The 26,092-nt window shown below is 43.1% G+C and overlaps 1 protein-coding gene across 9 annotated transcripts in view; it reads right to left on the minus strand.

Annotated features, from left to right (window-relative positions):
• Positions 1-26,092, minus strand: part of SCML4 (Scm polycomb group protein like 4) — a 110,241-nt gene that overhangs the window by 14,382 nt on the left and 69,767 nt on the right. For 6 of the 9 annotated variants that reach the window (XM_027819900.3, XM_037894582.2, XM_037894580.2 and 3 more), the window contains one exon: positions 8,434-8,700. The exons of the other annotated variants lie outside the window; for them this stretch is intronic. In XM_027819900.3, coding sequence (XP_027675701.2) covers positions 8,434-8,700 — 267 coding nt within the window. The remainder of the gene's footprint in view (positions 1-8,433; positions 8,701-26,092) is intronic. 9 annotated transcript variants of the gene reach the window in all.

The raw sequence follows: 26,092 nt of genomic DNA on the forward strand, positions 1-26,092 counted from the left end.
TTTACCCCTATTTATTTTACGGGGTTTATCACAGCAGTACCACCACCTCATATGAGTAAGCATTAAAGTAACAGGGCCTAGTTGAAACTGGCATACCATTAATTTGCACACAAAATCCAGAACTCGGGTATTGGTAAGCAAGTACAGGAAGATCTGTTTTCCATATGTTTTAGAACATTTTTCAAGCTTTTCACTCTGGCCATATAGTCTATTGATCTGGGAACTTAAAAAAAAGCCCCATAAACTTCTTCATTTACAAAAACTTAATTTCAATAGGACTTTATTACATGTTATACAAGGTGATTTGGTAACATCATTTTGCTGGAAGAATCCTACATTATAAACAAAATTGTTTGATGGTTGTATGATAAATACTGTACTTTCTTGTGTCTGAAGGTACTTGCAATTAACACAGGGTTTAGATAAATGAAAAAGTCTCATCTCTCATGGGTATTTTATGCTATCCTGTCATCAGAATTAATCAAGATGTTAATGAATACTCAGATTACAAAGAGATATGAATGTTCAGTACGAATAATTATTTTTAGAGATCATAATCTAGGTCAAATCCAATTTCCCCGTTTTTGACAGGTGGCAAAAAATTACCAAATTAATGGAATGGGATGTGGAAAGCTAGGCAATGAAAGGGAGGGAGAAGAAAGCACTTCTCCATTCTTCCTAAAACCAGATGATGTGGAAGAAGAGGAATAGATCCTATTTAATCCACACTAAACTGGGAGGAGAGGTAGATACACTGGAGGGTAGGTATAGGATACAGAGGGACCTAGACAAAAGGATTGGGCCAAAAGAAATCTGATGAGGTTCAACAAGGACAAGTGCAGAGTCCTGCACTTAGGACGGAAGAATCCCATGCACAGCTAGAGACAAGGGACCGAGCGGGACAAGGCAGCAGTTCTGCAGAAAAGGACCTAGGGGTTACAGTGGATGAGAAGCTGGATATGAGTCAACAGTGTGCCCTTGTTGCCAAGAAGACTAATGGCATTTGGGGCTGTATAAGTAGGGGCATTGCCAGCAGTTCAAGGGATGTGATCGTTCCCCTCTATTCGACATTGGTGAGGCCTCATCTGGAGTACTGTGTCCAGTTTTGGGCCCCACATTACAAGAAGGATGTGAAAAAATTGGAAAGCGTCCAGCGGAGGGCAACAAAAATTATTAGGGGGCTGGAGCACATGACTTATAAGGAGAGGCTGAGGGAACTGGGATTGTTTAGTCTGCAGAAGAGAAGAATGCTCTCTATAAATATATCAGAGGGATAAATACCGGAGAGGGAGAGGAATTATTTAAGCTCAGTACCAATGTGGAGACAAGAACAAATGGATATAAACTGGCCACCAGGAAATTTAGACTAGAAATTAGATGAAGGTTTCTAACCATCAGAGGAGTGAAGTTTTGGAATAGCCTTCCAAGGGAAGCAGTGGGGGCAAAAGATCTATCTGGCTTTAAGATTAAACTCGATAAGTTTATGGAGGAGATGATATGATGGGATAACATGGTTTTGGTAATTAAATATTCATGGTGAATAGGTGATGGGATATTAGATGGGGTGGGATCTGAGTTACCCAGGAAAGAATTTTCTGTAGTATCTGGCTGATGAATCTTGCCCATATGCTCAGGGTTTAGCTGATCACCATATTTGGGGTCGGGAAGGAATTTTCCTCCAGGGTAGATTGGAAGAGGCCCTGGAGGTTTTTCGCCTTCCTCTGTAGCATGGGGCACGGGTCACTTGCTGGAGGATTCTCTGCTCCTTGAAGTCTTTAAACCACGATTTGAGGACTTCAATAGCTCAGACATAGGTGAGAGGTTTTTTGCAGGAGTGGTGGGTGAAATTCTGTGGCCTGCGTTGTGCAGATGGTCAGACTAGATGATCATAATGGTCCCTTCTGACCTAAATATCTATGAATCTATGAATGAGGGGGGATTTGATAGCTGCTTTCAGCTACCTGAAAGGGGGTTCCAAAGAGGATGGATCTAGACTGTTCTCAGTGGTAGCAGATGACAGAGCAAGGAGCAATGGTCTCAAGTTGCAGTGGGGGAGGTTTAGGTTGGATATTAGGAAAAACTTTTTCACTAGGAGGGTGGTGAAGCATTGGAGTGGGTTACCTAGGGAGGTGGTGGAATCTCCTTCCTCAGACGTTTTTAAGGTCAGGCTTGACAAAGCCCTGGCTAAGATGATTTAGTTGGGGATTGGTCCTGCTTTGAGCAGGGGGTTGGACTAGATGGCCCCCTGAGGTCCCTTCCAACCCTCATATTCTATGATTCTATGAACCAATTTTTGGAAAGTCCATGGCAAAAATACATCAGAAACAGGGCATAGTTGCGGCAGAAGAGAAGCAGAACAGTACGTGCCAAGGAGGCTTTCAGCAAGAATTCTGAGACTCATAGACAATATCTAACGCCTACTGAAGTCACTGGAAAGACTCCTGCTGACTTCAGTGAGCTTTGGATCAGGCCCATATGCACCACCTTAGGGCGACCAAGCTCAAGGGCTCTCTGCCCCATTTGTCCTTTTCTTTGACTCTAGTCTTTAGGCCTTCCTTCCAGGCCTGGAACCACACCGAAGAGGATGATGAAGTGGTGTAAAGCCCAACAACTAAACTGGTGTCAAAACATAGTAAAGAAACATAATGCAGAAACTGAGATAAAAATAGCAAAAGAAGAGAAGATAAATAATGTGCTCCTTAAATACAAGAGCAGCCCAAGCTTGTTAGAGAGCATGTGAGTGGCATGCAGTCAGCATTTGAAGATGTTGATTTAGAGAATCTGGAAGGGTGTCAGAGAGAGAGAGAGAGAGAACTACTGACATTAGAAAGCCTGGTGAAGAGGGAAACTGGCAGTTTTCTCCAAACTCTTAAAGCTCGAGAAAGCAGGAGGATTTCCAAGGCTATGTGGGTTACAGCAGAATAATTCCACATCCCTAGCAGATTGTCTGTATACAATGACCTAAAATGAGGCAGAAGCCACAGCAGGTGGCAATGTGGAGGCACCTCCTTAAAGCCATAATCTGGAGATGTTTTTCATGTAATTGTGGGGAATTGGCCACCAGCCTCCCATTCACCTGACTCCATCATGGGAACTTTGAGGTTAAAACCTATGCATTGCACTTTAAAAATGGGTTCTGCTATGCATAAGTATATATTTTATAGCCTGAATTATGTGGGTTTTTTTAAAAGTGTCCTTTACAGTAAATAATACATGATCTTTTACAAAAATACCAGTGAATAAAGAAGATTTGGTTTGAGGCTTCAAAAAAAAAGTCCTAAATTTGTTCCCCTTTTAATGCCACCTCAGTTTAATGAGCCCTTCTTGTCACTGCCTTGTTAGTATGCAAACAGAGATGGATACATGCAGATTCCAATTGCTCATCTCTGTTTTCTTATGATTGAGCAGCATGTAAACTAGTTCTAGGGAGAAGAAAAACACAAAGAAGCATCCTAGTGAGATTGCAGATTTCTGAAACCTTTGCAGCTGAGTGTGTTGTGAAGGCAATAAATAAACTACATGTCTGCTGCACTGCAACCAGTTCACAAAAATCTGTTATTAACAAAGTCTAGCAAAACCACTGAAGGTGAATGCAGCAAGTTAGCTGAAACATATGATCAGTGTGAAGACATACACAAGGTTTAAGAAAACATGCACAATACTTTGTAAAAACTATGGTAAGAACTTCAGCGTTATTGTGGAGAAGTACTTCAGAACTGATACGGTCACAAATATCTAGAGGAAAAATGAAACCAAATGGTGAATGGGAATGTAACTGTTTCCCTGAATCTGTGTGCTATATTGTAATAAAACCATGACCATCTGTGACTTTGCGGGTATCACTGTGCAGCACATAGGCCACTCACAACTTCACAGTGACACCGTGTAGTAGAATTCACATCTCCACTCCAGAAAGCACCAGCTTCTAACCTTGGCTAAAGGAGAATCTCAGCTAGCAGTACAGAGCCTCTGACACACAGCTGAGCAGTTCTGATTAAATAGGTGGCATTGGTACATATGCACACTAGCCAGTTCATTGCAATAGTCCAGCATGTTAGAGTATCTGAGATGTGTGTGGAAACCAATATTGATTTTGTTGTAGACTGTAAGCTGTTTGGGGCAAGGTCTTTGTCTTCTTGTGTGTGTAGACAATACCTAGCATATCAATGTTATGTTGCGGATTAATCTGCCAATTTTCAGCTTCACGTACAAATAACAAATATCAGCGACATGGAACTCTCATCCTTTCCTTTTTTGGCTAGAACACCTGGCTGGCCAGGTCTTGCTGGTCTCGTGTGCATGAGTCACATGAAAAAGTATTAAACGGTTTTGGCAGAGACTCATTATCGCCTTGTGTTTTGTGTGGCAGCCTGAAGTTCTGCCAACTCACCTCAAAAACAGCCAAATGGCTCTAGTGCCTGGGCCCAAGCTACCTTTTAAAACATTTCTCCTCTCCCCTCCCCAGCTTTGTTTCCTAACCTGCTACAGAAGAGCTGACTCTAAGTCTTGGGAAATGTCTAGGAAGTTTCAAAGGCAATCGGTTTTGTGAAAATTGTAATAAACTGCTTCCTGGGCAGTCACTGGTGTTGTTCAGATCCTGGACAAAATGCAGCTAGATAGAACCCAATGGGAACAGATGGGATGCTGGAAAGACACTTTAGGTGCATAAACTTGGGCTGGGCGCAAGAGAACTTTAGGCGTTTGAGAAGAGAGTCTCTGAATGGCAAAGATACTACAGAAAAAAACATTCTGACACCAATTGAAGTCAATGGAGAGGTTCACTTAAATGGGTACTCGAGTGGACCCTGATTGACCAGAATGCGACAGTGACACAGTCGTTTTTGAAACAATATTGCAGAACATGATAGCGTTTGCGTCTATGTCTACACTGCCACTGAACGGAACGGGAAGCCCCATTAGGCATACCCGTACTCGCTTTCATTTAGCTAGCACAGCTAAAATAACAATGAAGACACAGTGGCATGGGCTTCAGCAAGGTGCGAATCCTGGGTACATATTCATGTTGCTAGCCTGTGCTGAAGTGAGGGCTGCTAACCAGATTAAAGCTAGTGTGGGTATACCTACCTAAGCTGCAACCACACCTTCGATTGCAGGCCAGTTGCAGTGTAGACATAGCCTATGAGAAGACCAGGGTCAAGGCTTAAAGAGATGTGGAGGTGAAATACAAGGACATTTGAAAAAGCACCTGTCACAGTTCAGGGCAACTGCAGCTGTATTTCCCGTCATTGGTCCAGCAATGGCACCTGGTATCAGGCTTCCAGCTCCCCAGCCATTGCCTCTCTGGGTGGAAACCCACATCTCTCTCCCTTCTGACCAGGGTATTTCCAGGCTGCACAGCTCCCTGCCTTCACTGTGTTATTCCCAACAGGGAGAGGCTGCCTGAGGACACCTGCTTGCTTTCTCTTCAGGGATGGTTAACCAGGGTGATTGCTACAGTTATAAGTACCACACAGTTCTTTCTATGCAAGCCTATTATATTCTGAAGAGGAAAGCACTACAGAGAAAACACATGAAAAACAATAAAAGAGACTGCACACATGTAGTGCATGCATACCTCTCTGGGGGACGAGGGGGCTTCAAAGGTTTGATAACGGAGCAAATACAGTAGCAGCTCCTCTCCCTACTAGAGAACGTACATACAAAGCCACAACACCACATACACAACTGCACTTTTAATGTACCCCAAAGGTATTAACCTTCATTCAATAAGAGTTCACTTAATTCAATAAAGTTTATCTTAATTCCATAAGGTTTGTTCGGGATATTACAGAAGGTTGTCAGTCTGTCACAGCGCCATTTTGAAAGGTGACTGTTAAATCCAAAAAGACACTACAGTTAAGAGGAATGGCCTACAGTTCAATGCAATTCAGTGTGCAAAATGCAGGAAATGCGTTAAAGATCAGTGTGGATTCATGAAGGATTATTCAAAGATCTGATGTTAATATAATATTTTACTGAAAACTGTAATTGGGGAGGCAACCACACAGCAATGCTCATAGCCAGTTAAGGCTTGTAAGGTGTCACGGTTCCTTCTCCACTCTGAACCCTGGGGTACAGATGTGGGGACCTGCATGAAAGACACCCTAAACTTATTCTTACCAGCTTATGTTAAAAACTTCCTCAAGGTACAAACTTTGCCTTGTCCTTGAACCATATGCTGCCACCACCAAGCGTTTTAAACAAAGAACAGGGAAAGAGCCCACTTGGAGACGTCTTCCCCCAAAATATCCCCCCAAACCCTACACCCCCTTTCCTGGAGAAGGCTTGATAAGAATCCTCACCAATTTGTACAGGTGAACACAGACTCAAACCCTTGGATCTTAAGAACAATGAAAAAGCAATCAGGTTCTTAAAAGAAGAATTTTAATTAAAGAAAAGGTAAAAGAATCACCTCTGTAAAATCAGGATGCTAAATACCTTACAGGGTAATCAGATTCAAAACATAGAGAATCTCTCTAGGCAAAACCTTAAGTTACAAAAAGACACAAAAACAGGAATATACATTCCATCCAGCACAGCTTATTTTACCAGCCATTAAACAAAAGGAAATCTAATGTATTTCTAGCTAGATTACTTACTAACTTAACAGAAGTTCTGAGGCTGCCTTCCTGATCTGTTCCCGGCAAAAGCATCACACAGACAGACAAACCCTTTGTTTCCCCGCCACTCCAGATTTGAAAGTATCTTGTCCTCTCATTGGTCATTTGGGTCAGGTGCCAGGGAGGTTACCGTAGCTTCTTAACCCTTTACAGGTGAAAAGGTTTTGCCTCTGGCCAGGAGGGATTTTATAGCACTGTATACAGAAAGGTGGTTACCCTTCCCTTTATATTTATGACACAAGGGAAATATGCTTTTTTTGCTGTCATAAGTTAATGCTAGACAAGGGCAGGGATTTGAAGAGAAATAAGAAAGGCTTCTGCAAATATATCAAGGGGAAAAGAAATACTAGAATGACAGAAGGTCCCATTAATAAAGGAGGAAGGGAAAGGAATTAATGACTTAAAATGGCTGAGACACTGAATTCCTTTGTTAAATCTGTCTTTTAGATGAAAAATATATAAATGGAGTTTGAATAATTAGAAAGGAAGGAAGACACTGTTAAAATCACTCTAACGATAAAGAGAAGCTAACAGAATACTTGGAAAAAGTGAACAAAGACATGGATTCTAGAGTAAGAGAATTAGTTAACAATGAAACATTGACAATTATTTTTGAAAAATCATGGATACTAAAAGGCTGGGAAAAAGTAAATTAATTCTGATTTCCAAAAAAAGGAAAGAAGAACAATTCTAGTAATTACTGCACCATGACTGAGATCCTACCCTGCAATCAGCACAGCTCAGAAGGGATGTATTGAAAGGTAGCAGTAAGCCATTTTTGTGACTCCTTCCTCCATTCTCCCCTGATTCTGTGGCCATCTGGCTTCTGGATAGGTCTCTATCTGGTCCCACAGGGCTCCTCTACTTTACTCCAGGCTGGCTGCCTCTTTAACCCATCCATACCCCGACCTTGGCCCTATGCAGTCAGAGAATTCTTCACTGAGAGAATACTCCAATTGCCATCTGAACTGTTTTAAAGGCTCTTTTGTATAACCAGAGCAGTACAAAGCAGTGTTAATGGGGCCAAGGATCAGGCTATATAAGATTAAGCCCATGTAAAATACTGGAACAAAAAATTAGAAGGGGAAAAATCATTAAATACATAGGGCCCAACCAACATCTATTGAATTCAGTAGAAAAACTCTTATTAACTTTAATGGGAGCAGAAGCGAGCCCTTAAAGGATAATGGAGCAATGAGCAGTAAGCAGCCTGGGTTTATAAAGATTACATGTTTCTCAACAAACTTTTTGTGATGAAATTTGACATAAGTCGTAGGTGAAGAGTGATAGTGGGCTATGAAGTACAGCTAGGAAATAATCCCTTTTGTTGAGATAATTAATTATAAGAATCATGCCTTTATTTTGCCAGCTGGCTGTTGGGATCTGCATTGCACAGCACCATGTACACTTATGGAGCTATATAAATAATGAACTGTGTCGAATTTGGGGAATGAATAATTTGATATTCAGATAAATATTTACAGCCATAAAACCAATTACTCCAGTTCTGTCATATGCACTACATATAACAGATTTAAATTGAATAGTAAGAGTACCAGAAAACATTCATGTTTTCTACTGGACAACGTTTTCATCATTTATTTCTCCTTCTCCATAGTTTGCTATTGCTTTCTCTAACTCACAGTGTTTATGATTTGACCACTGGGGTTATTATTCTGTAGCTCTTACATGAAACTCACCTAACATCGAACAGGGTTTGCGGTGAGTAAGGACTGTGCGATGGAGCCACAGGAGAACAAAATAACACACATGGTTAATATCAAGATGGAATCATATAGATATATTATGTTACCACTTCTGTTTCCTTCAAGATAGGTTCCATTTCTAGTTGGGCTGGATGTCTGATGCCTCAAACCAGTAGATGATGGTCCCCCGGAGGACATTGGACCGGAACGGTGGCTGCAAGAGGAAGGGGAGCCTCCAGCGAGACGTCCATCTCCAGAGCTTTGTCTCATGGTATACAGGGAGCTCATGCAATTAAAGGCAGAATCAGAAGGATCAACACTGTAGCGCTTCATGTTCATAGGGTCAACCAGGTAATCTTCAGGTACGATAGTTTCTGCTTGGCGGGAAGCCAGTGAAGAGAAATATAGATCAATGAAATGTAGATCATTTCTGGTCAGCCATTGAACATCTTGTTTAAAAAGTTGTTTTGTACAATTAGTTTAACTCTCTTTGCAATATCACACATAGCCAACTGGAATCCACCGGCCAGAGCCCTCAATGGGATGCCTGTGCTGAACTGCAGCATGGGCAGAGTAACAGTTATGCTGTTGGGAACTTCAAAAGTAATTGCTGCTGCAACAGCCGTACAGACAACTGACTGCATCCTTTGTGTTTTAAGAAGTGACAATGGGTAATAAGACAAATTCATACCTCCGGTACTAAATAACAACAACAGGTGTAACTCCACCTAAGTCATTGGAGTTACAGCAGGGTTGAGTGTGGCTCAGTCTGATTCAGCTGTGTTAGTTTTGTTTTGGAGTAATTATTTCTTCAGAATCAGGGGGCATTTACTGTTAAATTTGAAAGGAGGGTGGGGGAAGCATGGTCCTGACGGGATGAGGCACAGGTCTCATTTGCCTAATGGTGCTACATGAATAACAGAGTATGCGGGTTATGCATCCATCATTCTCTTATTCCCTTGCACTTAAAGCATGAAGGTCAGAAGGAAAAGGAAGACAAATGGGCATGCAATTTATTGGGTAAAAACTCCTGTCAGCCAATGAGAAAGAGTAAAGATAATAAACCAAAATGTTCTGGCTGCAATTACAAAAATTAATCAGGAAATATAATCGGCTTCAGACAGACATCAGGCCTGATATTCCCCAAGGGAAAGAAAAACTAGATAATTCATGAGCACTCCCAAGTTTGATTACCAACAGAGAGAGATAATTGAACTTTCCAAATACATTTCAGGTGCAAACATGAATACAGGCAACATAACCACTTACAAGTTTTTGCCCTGTTGCGTCCCTTCCCAGTTTTGTACAGTTGTTGCTTTCTGAAATAATAACTATCCAAACCCAAACAGAATGTCCTTTCCTCTTACCATGTAGCCATCAGTTTATATTATTATCTATGTAGTCCTATAGGTGTGCATGGCACTTTGCATATACGATAGGCAAGACCGATACCACCATCTATTGTAAAGGTTGCCTGACAATTTCCATTATAAGGCCCTGTTTTCAGTTACTTATAACATTGCCAAAGTTAAACTGTTTGGGTTGAAATTTTCCATGCCATGTGTCTGCCTCAGACTGAAATAGCTTGGAAAGTTTCAGTCAAACCAGTACAGCTACTTCCAAGAACAAGGCTAGAGAAAAATACATTGTATTTCAATATTGAAAACATTCTGGCAAACTTTTATCTGTGTCTCCCATGCTTTGGAGCATGGACTTGAAATTTGTCAAGGGAGTGAACTTCATGTTAGGGATGTGCCTTTTGCTGTTCCTATGAAAATCTCCCTGCATTGGCTAAATTATAAAGCGTTTGAAAAAATCACAGTGCACAAACACTCAGTAGAGACTTAGAGATTTGTAGCTAAGATCACCAAAGATTCCATGCATACTGAGCATGCTCCAGCTGCTTGCAGCTTGTCTGTATGACCAGACCGTGAGTGCGCCATCCCCATGGAGTGATTGAGCATGGTCCATCCACAGGATGGGCCCAAGCACTGGAAATGAGAGAAGGGAACCTGTCTCTCTCAGTGACCCCCTTGCTAGGCCCAGGCACCAAAGGGGAGGAAGGCACAAGAGCCAGATGGGAAGAGAGGAGGAGATTGCAATAAGGAGATTGCTGGGACTGGCACTGGGGAGAGTGAAGCTGTGACTGGGAACCGGAGGGCCAGGGAGGAAATGGGACTGGTTGGGCAAGGAACTGGAGACTGGGAGCAAGTGAAGGGAAGGGTGGAACTGAGAGGTAGGGAGGGAAATGGGGGAAGACTGAGAGCCAGTTGGCAGGGGGGACACTGAGGTCAGATGAGGGAGGGGGAAACTGGGAAACTGTTACTGATTGCACAAGAAGACAGGGAACCAGCATGGGGAGAGAGGCAAGGCAGATCTGATGAGGAACCAGGGAGCAGGAGCAGTACTGGGACCAGCTGGGCTAAGGGACTGTGACAAGGAGCCATGGACGGAGTAGTGGGGAACAGAGACTGAGATTAGCTGAGAAGACCAGGGAGGAAAACTGGGACCGGGAGAAACAAGGGTGGGGGAGGATGACTGAAAGCTGTGGAAAGGGGAGAGGCAGATCCGAGAAGGAGCCAGGAAGGGGTACTGGGACTGGCTGGCAAGGAGATGGAGAGTGCGGGGAGACTGAGACTTGGACTGGGAACCTGAAGGGGAAAGATTAGGACTTGCTGGGCAAGGAAACTGGGATAAGAAGCCTGAGGAGTGGAGAATAGGACTGGGACAACTAGCCAGACGTGGGGAAGAGACAAGACCGCGACAGGGAGAGGTTGGAGGGGATGGAGTAGTAGGGGTTTGGTTTGGGAAGGACAGTGGCCTGAATACATAGGATGGATGGTACTGTGTGTACAGTGTATATAGGGGGAGCTGGTAGCAACCCCTTAAACGTAGGTTGCTTAACACTTTCTATTATACAAGATTCTTAGAACTTTTATTCAGGAAGTGCTACCACCTCCATGGTTTGGAGCAAGCCTTTAAATGTGTCAGAGAGAAAGCCCTTAGAATAGACAAGGGCCTTTTCTTTTCTGCCCCGAAATTCCGTTCAGGTTCAGCTGAACCCCCTCATTAAACTACACATTTAACAAGCAAAGCATGAACAGAGAACATACAGGATGGACAGCCCTTCTCCTCCAGGCAGATCCGTTTCCTATTTCTTCTTTTTTTAGTTTAATCAAAAACTGCACTTTCGTCCCTCCTGCCCCTTGTCCACACCTTGCTTCCCCTCTCCTTATTACTCAAACGTTATCCTCTGCAGCCTGCCTGCTTCTGCCCATTGCAGACTGTTCAAAACCTCCTTAAGTCATCTTTTTCTCCTACTACTCCACCCACATCACCTCCCTCCTTAAATCCTTCCATGGCTTTTCTCTCTTACCACATTGGTTTGTCCTAAAACTCAAGTCCTCCATAACTATCTATATCTATAAATCCCTGGCCTTATATCCTCTTCCCCCATCTCTCTCCCTAGGCTCCCCTTTATCACCTCTTCTTACTGCTTCCTTCACCTCTTTCCCTCATCTCGACTTTGTACGGTCTTTAATGCTGCCTTCCTATGCCTGGAACAATCTCCCTCTTCTTTCCTGCCAAGTGCCCTTTCTCTCCTCCTGCAAATCCCCCTTAAACCACATTTCCTCCCAGAAGCTTTCCTATTTTATTCTTCTCACCTGTAAATCTCTCTGCACTCTCCCTTTCCTGAACTTTTGTGCCTTTCTTTGTCTTGTCTATTTAAGGTCCGGATCCTGAAAATGTACATGCTTAAACTCACTCCTAGGAATATTTCCATGCTGGGATGACTCACATGTATAAAGTTCATCTTGAGCCTGTTTGCAGGATTGAGGCCTTAGATTATAAATTCCTATAAGGGGGAAGGGATCTATTTACTTCCCCGTGTGTACATTTATATGTCACGCATCACAACAGCGTCTTAATCTAATGTCCTGATCCACGCAGGCAGACAACTGTGTCACGCAGGCAGATCCCTGCTGACATCAGCAGGGCTCTGTGCTGTGTCAGGGGGTCCATCTGCATGGATCAGTCTGAAGGATCAGGACATATATTTCTAACATGCTACCTACATTTATTGCCTGGTACCATTTTTTAAACTATTATTGATAATAATGAATCCCCATCCCTGTAGCACAGCTCAGAAAGCCCTCCACTCCGGTCAACAAAACACAACTGTCATAGCTCTGGATTATATGCTGCAGACATTATGCAAAAGACACATCCTTCAGCAAAGAGACCACAGCAAGCAAATCTGACAACTACCTTGCACTCGATGTAATGAGTTGTGTCTAGACTAGTATATCTCGAGCTGCCTCTCTGTTGCCACAACGCCAGTTATTCAGCTACAAATTGCCTCGCCCCATATAGGAACATCTGCCAAAAATTCCCAAGACAGCATCTCAAAAGGAAGCCCCCCACCCCTGTCAGTGTTATAGGCTACACAATAAGTTCCTGCCTGCCAAAGAGCTCCAGGGCCTTCAGTCTGGTACGTTTCATGCTGTATCGCATGTGCACATAGGACAGAGGATAATTAGAGAAAATCCCCATAGAGGCTAATTGGTGACATAGATACTAGTTCCCTAAACAAGAGACTTCCTCTTCAACACACTGGGAACTTCCCAGGACAACAACTGTCAGGGTCTGGTGTTTGTTTGTTTTTATCTCCGTATGGAAAACTGTTCTGTAACTTCTGTTCTGACTCTGATTTTCTTTACTGTCTCTTCATAACCTCTTGTTCCACCGTCTATACTGGTTTGTCATTTTATTTCCTCCCATTAAATTCCCCATTAACATTTTTTCTAGCTAATATAGATTTCTTTCTCTCTCTCTCTCTCTCACTCTTTTTAGCCTGTCTCCCATTGCTCATATCATTTAGTCGTGGGCTCAACCCTATGGCCCTTTCCTGTACCTTTTAAAGTGCTACAATATTTTTTCTTATAATGGGTTGACCAGATGTGAACTCACTATTTTAAGCCGCATGATATCATGTCTTCCTCAGTCCTGTCCGCTCCTTTCCTAGCCATGACTTTGGTTAATCTACTAGGCTTTTCTCATTGCCAGACATTTTGAGAGGAGCCAACCAGAGTCTCAAGGTCTCTTTCAAAGGCTCCCTAAGCAGCTTAATTCCTTTGTATTTTATACTCACTGGGCTTGATTCAGCCCCTATAGCAGAAATGGATTCACCCTGTTGAATGGCAAGGGGTGTCTACATCACCACCCTCCCCAGCTTGATTGGCTGGGGACAGCACCTTTAACTTGCAGTTGGGATTCTGTGAAAGGGCTGGAGGCAACGTAGGGGATTTGTTGAATCAGATTCCTGGCCACACCCCTTCCCCAGCCAGCATCACCCACTTCTGGGGCTAGGCTATCTGCTTACAGGCCTCCTATCCGAGCAGGGGTTGTGGTTACTGTGCACTGCCACAGTTCCCTCTGAGTGGACTGTCCATTGCCAAGGTCACATATTACACTGGTGGAAGCCTGGTATTTGATATTTCAATACATTAGGAAAGCACTTCGTATGTAATTCAGCCTAAGTGACTGTAATATCAACGAAGTCATCAACTGAGTTGCCCCTGCTTACGCCAAGGCTGAATTTGGTCCTTAGTATTCATGAATAAAGTCCAGAGGAGAAGCAACAAAACTTGGAACAAACCCTGCCATCCTGTTTGCAGAGCCAGAGTTTCCTCACTAACTTTCAGAAGGAAACTAAAGAGACTCAAGATCTGACCCAGAAAATTCCTGATTCCTGTGTTTAATGTGGATAGTCTCTAGCTAGCTAAATGCTCTGTTCATTGCTGGGAATGCATTCTCTCTCTCTCTCTCTTCCTCTCTCTTTTTTTTTTTTTTAATTGAAATCGTAAGAGGTGCTGCCTAGCCAAAACGGAACCTAATCTATACAGCTTTCCCATAACAGCCACTGCTTGTTTCTTTCTCACATTAGGGTTATAAGGCTTGGCAAGAGAGAGGAGATCCACTATGCTGGATCTTTAAGCACTGTTTCCCCAGGAAACTCCCATATTGTGTTCATGCATTGGGGAGATGGAATGGATGTGGAAACAGTGACATCTGTATTAACTAACTGGAAGCTTTCTGTACAACATAGGGTATCACTGTGAAAACATGTTGCATTTTCATCCGATGAGTTCCAATTAACAAGGAATGAAGACACTGCCTCTCAAACTTTACATGCAAAAAAAGAGAATAGGGGAGTACAGGAAGATCAAATAAAGAGGTGCAGTAAGGTCCACTTTTATATACCATCATTTCATTCTAATCTAACCTGTTGAAAAAAAGAGACAGAGGAAGATTTAACTAATATTTACCAACCAGGCATGCATTAGCTGTGAGCTGACAACCATCATTTTAACCTGGACTCCAAAAGGATCAGAAAAGAACATTTTCTGTGTCTATCAAACACAGTCTCACACATTTCTGTCTGGTCAAAATACTTCTTTATACCTTGTCTCCGCAGTAGTTTAATATTTGATACGATTAGCTGAGGAGGATAATGAATTGGGGGTTTTCAGCTCTGAATTATCTGATTTACATCATGATGACACCACCACCACTCCTTTTAGCTCCATCCCCACTCCAGACATACAACTCCATGAAAATATGATGTCACCCACTCAGAGGCATTTCCAGAGTCTCAACACCATCGTATTACGCACATATATACACTAGGCACTGCTTGTCAAGAAATAACTGTCATGCCCTTATCTCCAGTACCAATATGTAGAGGTGCTCTTTACAGTAAAGTGCTAGTCTTGCGGGCAGCAGCACCATCTGTGACTCTGGTTATAAACAAAGCATCCGCTCACAAGTTACTCCAATATCCCTCAACAATCCAACACAAGCCAGATCAAAAGAAGCAATTTAACATTACAGTACCTTTTCCACACCATGCCGTGGCTGTCTTGGCTTAGTCAGGCAATAAAACCTTTAAAGGAGCCACATCTGCTTTATGGCAGCAGAGCTAAGCAACTCACTACTACCGGAAGAGAGGGACACAGAGATGCTTCCCTAAGGAGTCAAAGCATCACTGAGGCAACCACAAACAGCCAGTGAGCAGCAAGAATGTGGCACATGATGACAGCATTTCATCGCAGCCACATCTGAATTTTTCTAATGATGGGATGGCAATTGTTGCGTCATCAACAGGAATATGTGATCAGACTCATTTTAAAACAATCAAACCATAGGCAGGACCAGGGAAATATAATTAAACCCCATCCATTTGTGCCTATATTTATTATGCATATTGAAATCATGGCACTGCTGTAGAGACGAACTGCTAAAGAATGATTTCTCCTGTATTTAGTCTAATTGAGGCAGGCTCTGTGTTTCTATGACATCCATATGAGCACGTAGCAAACTTTTGGGTGATATAAAATAATGGCTACTAATAAATGTATACTACCCAGAGTCTGGGTAGCAGCATGGGTTAAAGCACTCACCTTGCACTACAGCTGGTTGAAAATTTTGTGGAAAAATGGCTTCTTAAAAAAATTTTGTGGAAAAATGGCTTCTTAAAAAAATGATCTGTTTATTTTGCAGTAACTGGTAAATGGAAATGTAGCAGTGTTTTCTTTTTTGGTTTTCCTTCCCCTTTCCCCCTGTCTTTTGTAAGAGGCAAATGGAAACAGAAAAGAATTGAAAAAGCAGGGGACGGAGATAAAAAAAAGGGCAAAACAGTGGGGGGAGGAAAAACTGTAAACATGTTATTCATGAAGAATTTTGCATAAACAAATATCATTCCTTTTGGGAACCTGGGCAATGAAAATGACCTTTCATCTTTAAACATTTTTTGGGCAATTCCTCCACCTTTCACAAGTTCAAATTCTGCCTTAATGGAAATCTGCTCTTAGGAACATAGGAGCTGCCAAATGATCAGACCCAAGGGTCATCTAGTCTAGTATCCTGTCTTCAATAATCTGAGAAATGTCTTCAAATGTCTAAGAAAGGTTCAAGAACCCCACAGTAGGAAGATGTGGGATAATCTTACCCCTATGAAGGTCTCACCCTAATACCTAATTAGAAAGAGTCCAGCGAAGGGCAACAAAAATGATTAGGGGGCTGGAGCACATGACTTATGAGGAGAGGCTGAGGGAACTGGGATTATTTAGTCTGCAGAAGAGAAGGGTGAGGGGGGATTTGATAGCTGCTTTCAACTACCTGAAAGGGGGTTCCAAAGAGGATGGATCTAGACTGTTTTCAGTAGTGGCAGATGACAGAACAAGGAGTAATGGTCTCAAGTTGCAGTGGGGGAGGTTTAGGTTGGCTATTAGGGAAAACTTTTTCACTAGGAGGGTGGTGAAGCACTGGAATGGGTTACCTAGGGTGGTGGTAGAATCTCCTTCCTTAGAGGTTTTTAAGGTCAGGCTTGACAAAGCCCTAGCTGGGATGATTTAGTTGGGGATTGGTCCTGCTTTGAGCAGGGGATTCGACTAGATGACCTCCTGAGGTCCCTTCCAACCCTGATATTCTATGATTCTAATAGTTAGACATTGATTTAAAGCCTGAATCATGAGTTTTTATTTTCTACCCAAAACTTTTTTTAAAGCATTCACTATTATAACTCTTGATAGCCTTCTTCCAGATAAATGCCCAATTCCTTCCCCCCCACCCCCAAAAAATCTTGGCCTCAACAGTGTCCTGTGGCAATGAGTTCTGCAGTCTAATAACATGATGAGTGAAAAAGTATTTCCTCTTTCCAATATTATATTTGCTACCTTTCAATTCCATTGAATGCTCCCATGTTCTTGGTCCTTATCACCAAACCACAACATTCAGTGCACCTGACTAGTCTCTGATCAGAAAAGGTTCAAAACTAGAATAGCAGAAGTGTTTCACCTGAGTGCCGAGTTACATAGGTATAGCTGTGAGGAGGAGTTTGCACAGTGCCATTATGCACTGTACTTCACTCTAGTCAGTTCTATTAGTCTTTTCCTTTCATACGCATCAAATTCACATAATGCGTGTGTAACCCACACACCTCCTGGGTGTGATGTTCTGACCCATCTAGTGGCGCCGAGATAATTTAAAGAGAGAGAGATTAATGAGTCTGCTTAACAGCCGTATGGCTTTTAGCTCATGCAGTAGAGGCTCATGCACTAAACTCCGGAAGCCCCAGGTTTGATCCTGCCTGCCGACGACCGGAGTCTGTTGGTATTACACTTGTGGGCATACGTGGGCTTCCTGTACATGAACAATGGAAAATTCAATTTCATAGCCTTTCTCCATAGTATCACTAAGTGCATTTAATTTAATTTCATAGCCTTTCTCCACAGTATCACTAAGTTCACGATCACACTGCACACAACACATTAATAACCCTATATAGCATGGCACAAACTGGCATGAGGTAAAAGTTTGAGAAGACCTTCTTCCCCTGTTGGCCATGAATAATTTTATAAGTTACTGACTAATGTAAATGTCACTTGGGTAAATGATATTTGTGATAATGGTGGACTGTTGCCTGTGGGATTTTTAAGCACATCTGTTGATCTGACATCTTGCAATACGGGCATTTTGTATCACATTGTTAACCAACATGAAATATTTTACACACTGTTTTAGGAATAGGAGATTCATATTTAACTTTCATTTAACTCATTTGAAAATAAAGCACTTGCTGATATTTTACATTCAAACTGCTTCAAAAGAATGAAAAAAAATTCCAAGAAAATCTTAAAAATCCTAGCAAGTTAAAACAAATATAACCATAAGCATGATATTCTACATCTTACTAGAACTCTAGGTATATTTTACCCTCATTCTGCACGTCTGGACATGTAAGACATGAATTAAAATGCTTGTCTCATGCGTATTTTTGTTCATAGTGGATGCTATCTCATCCATCACACTGTGGGCACTTACTCTAATCATTTCATCCAAATTCTTTGTTGACACACTTTGAATTATGTGTTATCAAAAACAGCTTTATCTAGATTCCTTTTGAAAGCCCCATTCCATATTTGGCTCCTTTGCCCTAATCTCAACATCAGCAACATTTTGATTCTGCTGTAAATCGTCTTGCACTGGAACCAGGTCACTGCAAGCCATTGCTCTGAAAGAACTGTTTGTTCAATAATGCAAGTCACTCATGTTCCCTCTCAGTTGTTTTTAGTGGCACTTGGTAGAAGGAGAGAGATCAACAAGGCTCCAGCCTTCAACGTGTGACGGGTCTTATTCATAGGGGGTGGTTTGTTTTCAGAGTGAGCATGGATGCAGTAATCCAGAGGAGAATGAGAAATGTTTCTTCTTGGGTTGACTGCTGGAGGGAGGTTTGTTCACATCATTTGACACAGAGTTCCAAGGAAGTGGGAGCAACTCCATTACTGGGCATGCACATGAGTTTCAATTTCAAATATAGCTCAAAGTGTTGGTCATTCCTGAGTTAAGTAAGAGAAGCCATTTATTCATGTCTGAATACTGATAACATCATAGCAGAATTTTCGGACGCCTTCTCAATCCATCACTGAGTTACCAAACATACAATCATAGATGTTAGAGATCAAAAATATCTTCTGGGTCAAGTTCCTCCTCGGTGGAACTACATAGTTTTCAGTTCACTTCATCGGAAGGTAGTGGTTAGTCTCTAAGGTGCCACAAGTACTCCTTTTCTTTTTGCGAATACAGACTAACACGGCTGTTACTCTGAAACCCGTAGTTTTCAGTGGATCTACACCAGGGGTGAATTTAACCTACTGGATCACCCTCTCCCTCTCCCTGCCAAAGATGGATTTATTCCCTGTTATACCTTTACTAGGGTTTTGTCCAGTTTAGTTTTAAAGGTTGCAAACAATGGGACTTCTACTGCCTGCAATGGGAGACTATCAACAACCTAACAGATCACTCTATAGGGAAACTTCTCTTGATACTGTATTTTAATTTTCTGTTACTTAACTTCACCTATTACTCCTACTTTATCCCCAGGTACCACCCTCAAGCATTCCTCTCCCTCCTTGGCATTTTTGAGAGACAAGTTCACAAGTAACAAATTACTCAAAATTTGCAGCTCTTGCTGCTCTTTCACCGAGTCACCATCTTAAATTTTATGTCCAGAAAGCAAGACTGTGTATAAAGGTCAATTTCTATTCCATCAGAATGAAGGGTTACAAATGACTTATCATTGTAACATAACACCCCCTCACTGAAATTCAGTCAATCGGTTCTTGAAAGGGGAGGGAGGTTGTGCGGCGGGTAATGTCACACCCCCTCTTTTCAGAGCTGCTGGTTGTGAAAAGAAAGAAAAGAGCCTGAGAATACAAATACTTTCCCTCTCTGCCCCAATTCAAGCACTGTGGTCAATCCGCCCCCCCACCCACCCAAAAAAAAAAAAAACCAAACCCAAACAACTTAAAGATTAAGCAAATGTTTTACATTAGATTTGGCTGTGGTTGGGTGGCTTGCACAGTGCCTTCATTCCCCCTTTGAATGTGAATGTAATATTTTATTTAGCATTTAAGGGATAATGTTCATGGTAGAGGAATATATGAGGCAATAAATGGCCTTTGCAGGTAATTAAACACTGAAGCCAAGCTGAAGCTACTGATAACCATAAAAGCCATTTATTTTGAGCATACGCTAAAACCATGAGCACTGTTCCTAGTGCATGACAGGACAAGATTTAACAAGCCACAACACTAGAAAGAGAAAACACTGTGTTTTTCGTGCCCTTTGAGGGTTTGAAATTTCTGTGCTTCTGTTTATTCAGTATCTCCTGTGTCACTTTGAGGACAAGATTTCCATAATAATTTAGATAGCAATAATATTCCTTAGCTCTTATACAGTGTTCTTCATCTACAATGCTCAAAGGGCTTTTCAAAGGAAGGTGAGAATCATTATCCTCATTTGACAGATGAGGACAGAGGCCCAGAGACATGAAGAAACTTGCCCCCAGTCAGCCAGCAGGCCAATGGCAGAGCCAGGGATAGAATCCTGTCTCCCAACTCCCACTCCAGTGCCCTTTCCACTGGACCAGACAACTACTTTGATTGCTATACCATGTTCTGTGCAAGGCTCACAACGTGTTTACAAAGAGAGGAGCAATCCCTCCTCCTCCTTTGCAGCCAGTGAGAGGCCTTTTGCAGGGGAACTGGTATTGTTTTGCTAGTGCCTGATATAGGCAGCACAATACAGGATGCGAACATCCCTTGCACAGTACAGATCTCCGCTCCATAGATATTTTTCCAGAGCATTGGCATGGCCAGGACTGGGAAAGTGTAAGGGCAAATTCAATAAGAACAAATGCAAAGTACTCCATTTAGGAAGGAACAGTCAGTTGCACACATACAAAATGGGAAATGACTGCTTAGGAAGGAGTACTACGGAAATAGATCTGGGGGTCACAGTGGACCACAAGTTAGATATATGAGTCAACAGTGTAACGCTGTTGCAAAAAAAGTGAACATCATTCTGGGATGTATTAGCAGGAGTGTTGTAAGCAAGACATGAGAAGTAATTCTTCCACTTTACTCTGCGCTGATTAGGCCTCAACTGGAGTATTTTGTCCAGTTCTGGGCACCACATTTCAGGAAGGATGTGGACAAATTGGAGAAAGTCCAGAGAAGAGCGACAAAAATGATTAAAGAAAACACGACCTATGAGGGAAGATTGAAAAAATTGGGTTTATTTAGTCTGGAGAAGAGAAGACTAAGGGAGGACATGATAACAGTTTTCAAATACATAAAAGGTTGTTACAAGGAGGAGGGAGAAAAAATGTTTTTCTTAACATCTGAGGATAGGACAAGAAGCAATGGGCTTAAATTGCAGCAAGGGAGGTTTAGGTTGGACATTAGGAAAAACTTCCTAACTGTCAGGGTGGTTAAGCACTGGAATAAATTGCCTAGGGAGGTTGTGGACTCTCCATCATTGGAGATTTTTAAGAGCAGGTTAGACAAACACTTGTCAGGGATGGTCTAGATAATACTTAGTCCTGCCATGAGTGCAGGGGACTGGACTAGATGACCTCTCATGGTCCCTTCCAGTCCTATGATTCTATGACTTTAAATCTGGAAGATTCACTGTTCACAGATCCTCCTATTCCTTCACTGGGGAGGAGAAAGATCGGCAGCGGCCACTCCAGCCATTGGGTGAAGTGAGGAATTGTCTCTTGCCCCTCATTTAAATGCAGCCACCCCGGGGTGGAACACAGCAGTCGTTTGATAGCACAATACAACATAAGACAACAAGAGTAAACAAATTAAATATGCAGTTGAAAGTGGAGGGGGAATTTCAGGAAGCCAAACACAGCTGGCAGGTTTGAAAGTGGCTACTGGGGTTAACGCTCCAGATTTTATTAAAGGTGCCTTTGGAATATCAATGACCACATGTGGTCAGAACTTCATCCAAAACATGGTATCTCCAGAAGGCCAATGCCGCTTAACATTGCACGGGGTATTGGGTCAAGATTGACTCAGGGGGGAAATTGACACCTTCTGTTTCACCAGCACAACTTCCTCCAGTACACCTGGGAGTTCTTTGGCGATCACTCGTTCAAGTATTTACTTAAGCCTACGCTCACTTCACATGTGAAACCTAATGCAATCAGAACACAGAGTGATGTGGCTGTGGGACTTAGTAGTAGTACTAATGCGGTGGCACCTGTGAGGCTCGAGAGGGCTAGAACCTGGGTTTGCTAGTCCTTTGGCAACTGCTGCATTCAAGCCACCCCTTGATAACTCTGGCAGTGCAGTGATAGACAGGCTGTGAGCCTTGTGGGCCCAAGAACTATAGGACAGGCTACCCATAAAGGACCTGACTGGCAGTGGTCCTGGGGTCCTTGATTGGTCCAGGCGTACTAATTAAACCTGGCGGGGACACCAGGAAGTTGTCTGTGCAGCTGGGTGGATCCCCAGCCAGAGGCTGTGACAGACTCTGCTCCTTTGCCTTGTTTCTGATTCCTGGCCTTTGGTTCCAGCTCCGGTCTGGTGCTTGGCTCTGGTTCCTGGGCTCTGGTTCTGACCCTCAGCTCTGGTTCTGGGCCCCTGACTCCAACTCCATCCACTCAGTCTGAGTGCTCACACTCTGGCTGTGATAGTGCCCCAAGAAGGAGCAGGGCCCCGTTGTGCTAGGCCTTGTACACGCAGGAAGACATGATCTCTGCCCCAACGCCTCACAGTCTAATTCATGAGGCAACAAATGGTTGTAACAAACAGTATGGGTTATGAAGAAGGGAAGATGAGGGTAGCAATGCTAAGAATAGGCACAGGGGCTAGCTATGAATAGGGCCTCATGGTTCTGGGTTCTCAGACATTTAAAACATTGTACATGATATAGGCTTAAATAAATATATCAGCAATTCCCACCAGGCCTTTATGTAGCCATTAACATTTGGCAGCTGACTGTGGGCACAAGTGAATAATACCTCAAGGGCAGGACTGAAAGGTGACAACTGCATGATGTCAGTGGATTAATATGACTAGACGCAATAGCAGAGTCTCCTCTCTCTTCTGTCGGGGTAAGTCAAGAATAACTGCCCTCAAGTCACCACATGGGTTACATTCATTGGCACACAGAGGCTAAAAGGCACACGCAGTTTTAAAATAAAGACCATCTAGATTCCAAACTGGAGAACAGAAACCATGAAAAGCATTGCTGCTTTGCACGATGTCCTATGGTGTTTTATTATGGGAATTTCACCTTCAATGTGAAATTCACCCAGGTGTACAGGGCCTTGCACAATCCCTCTTCACTAAGTATGAGGAATTCTTATGATGAGTTCAAGGGGAGCAACAGCAGAAGTAGCCACGGAGGTGGGGAGAGGGATTGGTCTCTGCATTGCACATAACAGAGCGGGGTCTCTGTACTGACCCTGCTGCATAGATGCAGAAGGAGGGGTTAGTAGCTGGTCAGAGGAAGGTTCATAAGACACAGGAGTACACAAATTCAGCAGGCCAAGCTTTGCTCCTACTTACACCAGCGTAAATTTGGAGTTATTCCATTGATGGCAACGGAGTGATTGAGGATTCACACTGCTGTAAGTGGGAGTAGTAGTTGGTCAATTGGCTCTTTGTAGGTAGCATGACCAGATGTCCCGATTTTATACGGACAGTCCTGATATTTGGGGCTTTTACTTATATAGGCTCCTATTACCCCCCACCCCCTGTCCCGATTTTTCACATTTGCTATCTGGTCACCCTATTTGTCGATGTGGCATGAAGGGGCTGAGGTCACTTATCCAGTTCACAGACTGGAGTAGCAGCTGCATTTCAGCTCCATTCGCTGGCTAAGGGTTGACAGGGTAGTCTTCATCACACCCAGCGTCCCTCCTACACTTCATAGGCTTTATGTGGGTAAAGTCAATTTCTCATTAAATGCTTTTATGTATTTTCTGATCCTGGACAATAATCTTGTAAATGAGTTTCCAAAACCAATAATAACTGACTGTAGCAAGGATATATACACTAAGGTATTTATAGAGTACAGTATGTGCCACCTCATTCCATCAAAATGCCGACTTAACAGAAGCACAAGAACAGCAACATGTACCATGCATCGATTTCCCGGTTTCACCAAAATCCTGTGTGTGCCAAGCTTTCACTGTATTTCCTGGAGCATATGGCTGAATGGGATTGGGCTGCATTGCAGTTCCATAGGAAAGTAATCTTTTCACTTATAACAATGACATAACATGCTGGCACTATATGGATTCCTCATGCTATGAAGCGCCAAAATAATCCCTTCAGTGGCTCATCATTGTCCACTTACCCCACACAGAACAGAGCCTGATCTACAATGATGGCATTTGCAAAGGGAGTAGCATGGCTGGAATAGATTCTGCCATTCGCACTCAGGCTGAGTAGTACCAGGAAATGAATGGGACCAGTAGCCCAGTAAGCTGCTATTCAACTTGAGTAAGGATGGCAGAATCTGGCTCATAGTTCATCAGTCAGAACAGAGCCAGTGCTAGGCATAAGCAGACTAAGCAATGGCTTAGGGCCCCGAGCAGCTCAAGGGGACCCCCTATTAATTATTAGTATGTGTTGTGTATGTGGGGGTGGGGGGAAGGCAAAAATATTCCGACTTAGGGCCCCCATAGGCTAGCACCGGCACTGGCAGAAACCATGGCCACACTACATAAACAACCCCCTGCCCTGGTGGTGGCTGGCTAAAAACCAAAACATTATCCTGAATGCCTAAGAAAAAAATATTTGAGAAACAAAACTACATGTGATAATCAATCATTCTTATAACGCTGGATTCAAAGCTACATTGCCACTCGTCACATCTGCAGTGCAAATACTGTAGGCAGGCGGGGTGGGGGAGTGGGGTGGGGAGCAGATGATGTTTCTTATAAGTTGCTCACTCCTAAAAGGCTGAAAGTGATTGATGTGAAGCTGATATTAGCCATTCCAAACTAATAGCACCAGGTTGATGTATAATAGTGCTATGCTCTGTCAGATTCGCGTGTCGCATGGCAAGCACCTGACTTAATGTGACTTCAGATGAAAAATGAAGGTAGTGGAATAGTCATTGGTTATAGAACCTTTCACCTCTAGTTCACTTGTTCCAATCCAAACCAGGCTGTTAGTGACAGAGACTTGTTACCACCTGGTGTCTCTTCCTCGTGAAATGAGAGGGCTGACTCAGTCCAGTTCCCAGTAGGCAGATCTCCACATTACAAAAACCAGCATCACAATCAGACCCCCTTAGTGATAGCATAAGCAGAGAGGCTAAGGACTGCATGGACGTGAGATTCTCTCCCTTTGAATTGGTGCCTCCAAGCCAGAAGAAGTGATTGGATGGGTCACTGTGGGGAACCTCACACTGCTGCTGCCCCGCCAGTTTGGTAGCTAACGATAAGCGTTCGCTTCCCAGTTCTGTTCACCTGGCATCTTTCATAAGCATTAATTGCACTTTAAAAATGAAAGGAAAAATCATGTCGGTGACAGAGCAATGACTGCCCCCAATAGTCTATCACACGGATTGGCAACCTTTGGCACGCGGCCCGTCAGGGAAAGCCGCTGGCAGGCCAGGATGGTTTGTTTACCTGCAGGGTCTGCAGGTTCGGCTGATTGCAGCTCCCACTGGCTGGGGTTCCCTGTTCCAGGCCAATGGGGGCTGCGGGAAGTGGCGGCCAACACATCCCTCAGCCGCACCGCTTCCCGCAGCCCCCATTGGCCTGGAACAGTGAACCGCGGCCAGTGGGAGCTGCCATCGGCTGAACCTGTGGACGCTGTAGGTAAACAAACTGTCCTGGTCCGCCAGCAGATTTCCCTGATGGACCGCATGCCAAAGGTTGCCGATCCCTGGTCTAACAGATCATGACAGGAGGTGATATGAGATCACTATGGCATTCCCATTGTAAAATTCACTGATGTTGATAGTCGTGTTAGGAAAATACTTTTGAACAAACTGAGGCTTGGAATTGTGGCTTCCAGGGGATTTTCTATGCTGCCTTTTGACATGTTATGACATTTGCACAAGGTGAGGTACAGGAGAATCAGCCTGTAATTGACACTCAATTTAATCATAAGTGTAAGTTCTGTCTCATTTTATTTCTGTTAACCTTATGAAAAAGAAATTCTTTCCCCTCTTGGGGCTATTCACTCAGAACAGCCTCATGATCTACTCCGCAGTCAGAATGTGCAGCCAGCTTCTGAAGTGACACTCTTCATTGACTGCCAATTGAGCACCAAGGCCAACACGAGTTCAGGGTGAAAAATGGCACTACAAATAACCCTTCAGTGATGGCAGATTATGGTCAAGGTGTTTTGTCAGTCATTTAGAATGAGAGATTCTCTACCATTACAG

Source organism: Chelonia mydas, chromosome 3, assembly GCF_015237465.2.
Source record: "Chelonia mydas isolate rCheMyd1 chromosome 3, rCheMyd1.pri.v2, whole genome shotgun sequence".
Classification (NCBI taxonomy): Eukaryota; Metazoa; Chordata; order Testudines; family Cheloniidae; genus Chelonia; species Chelonia mydas.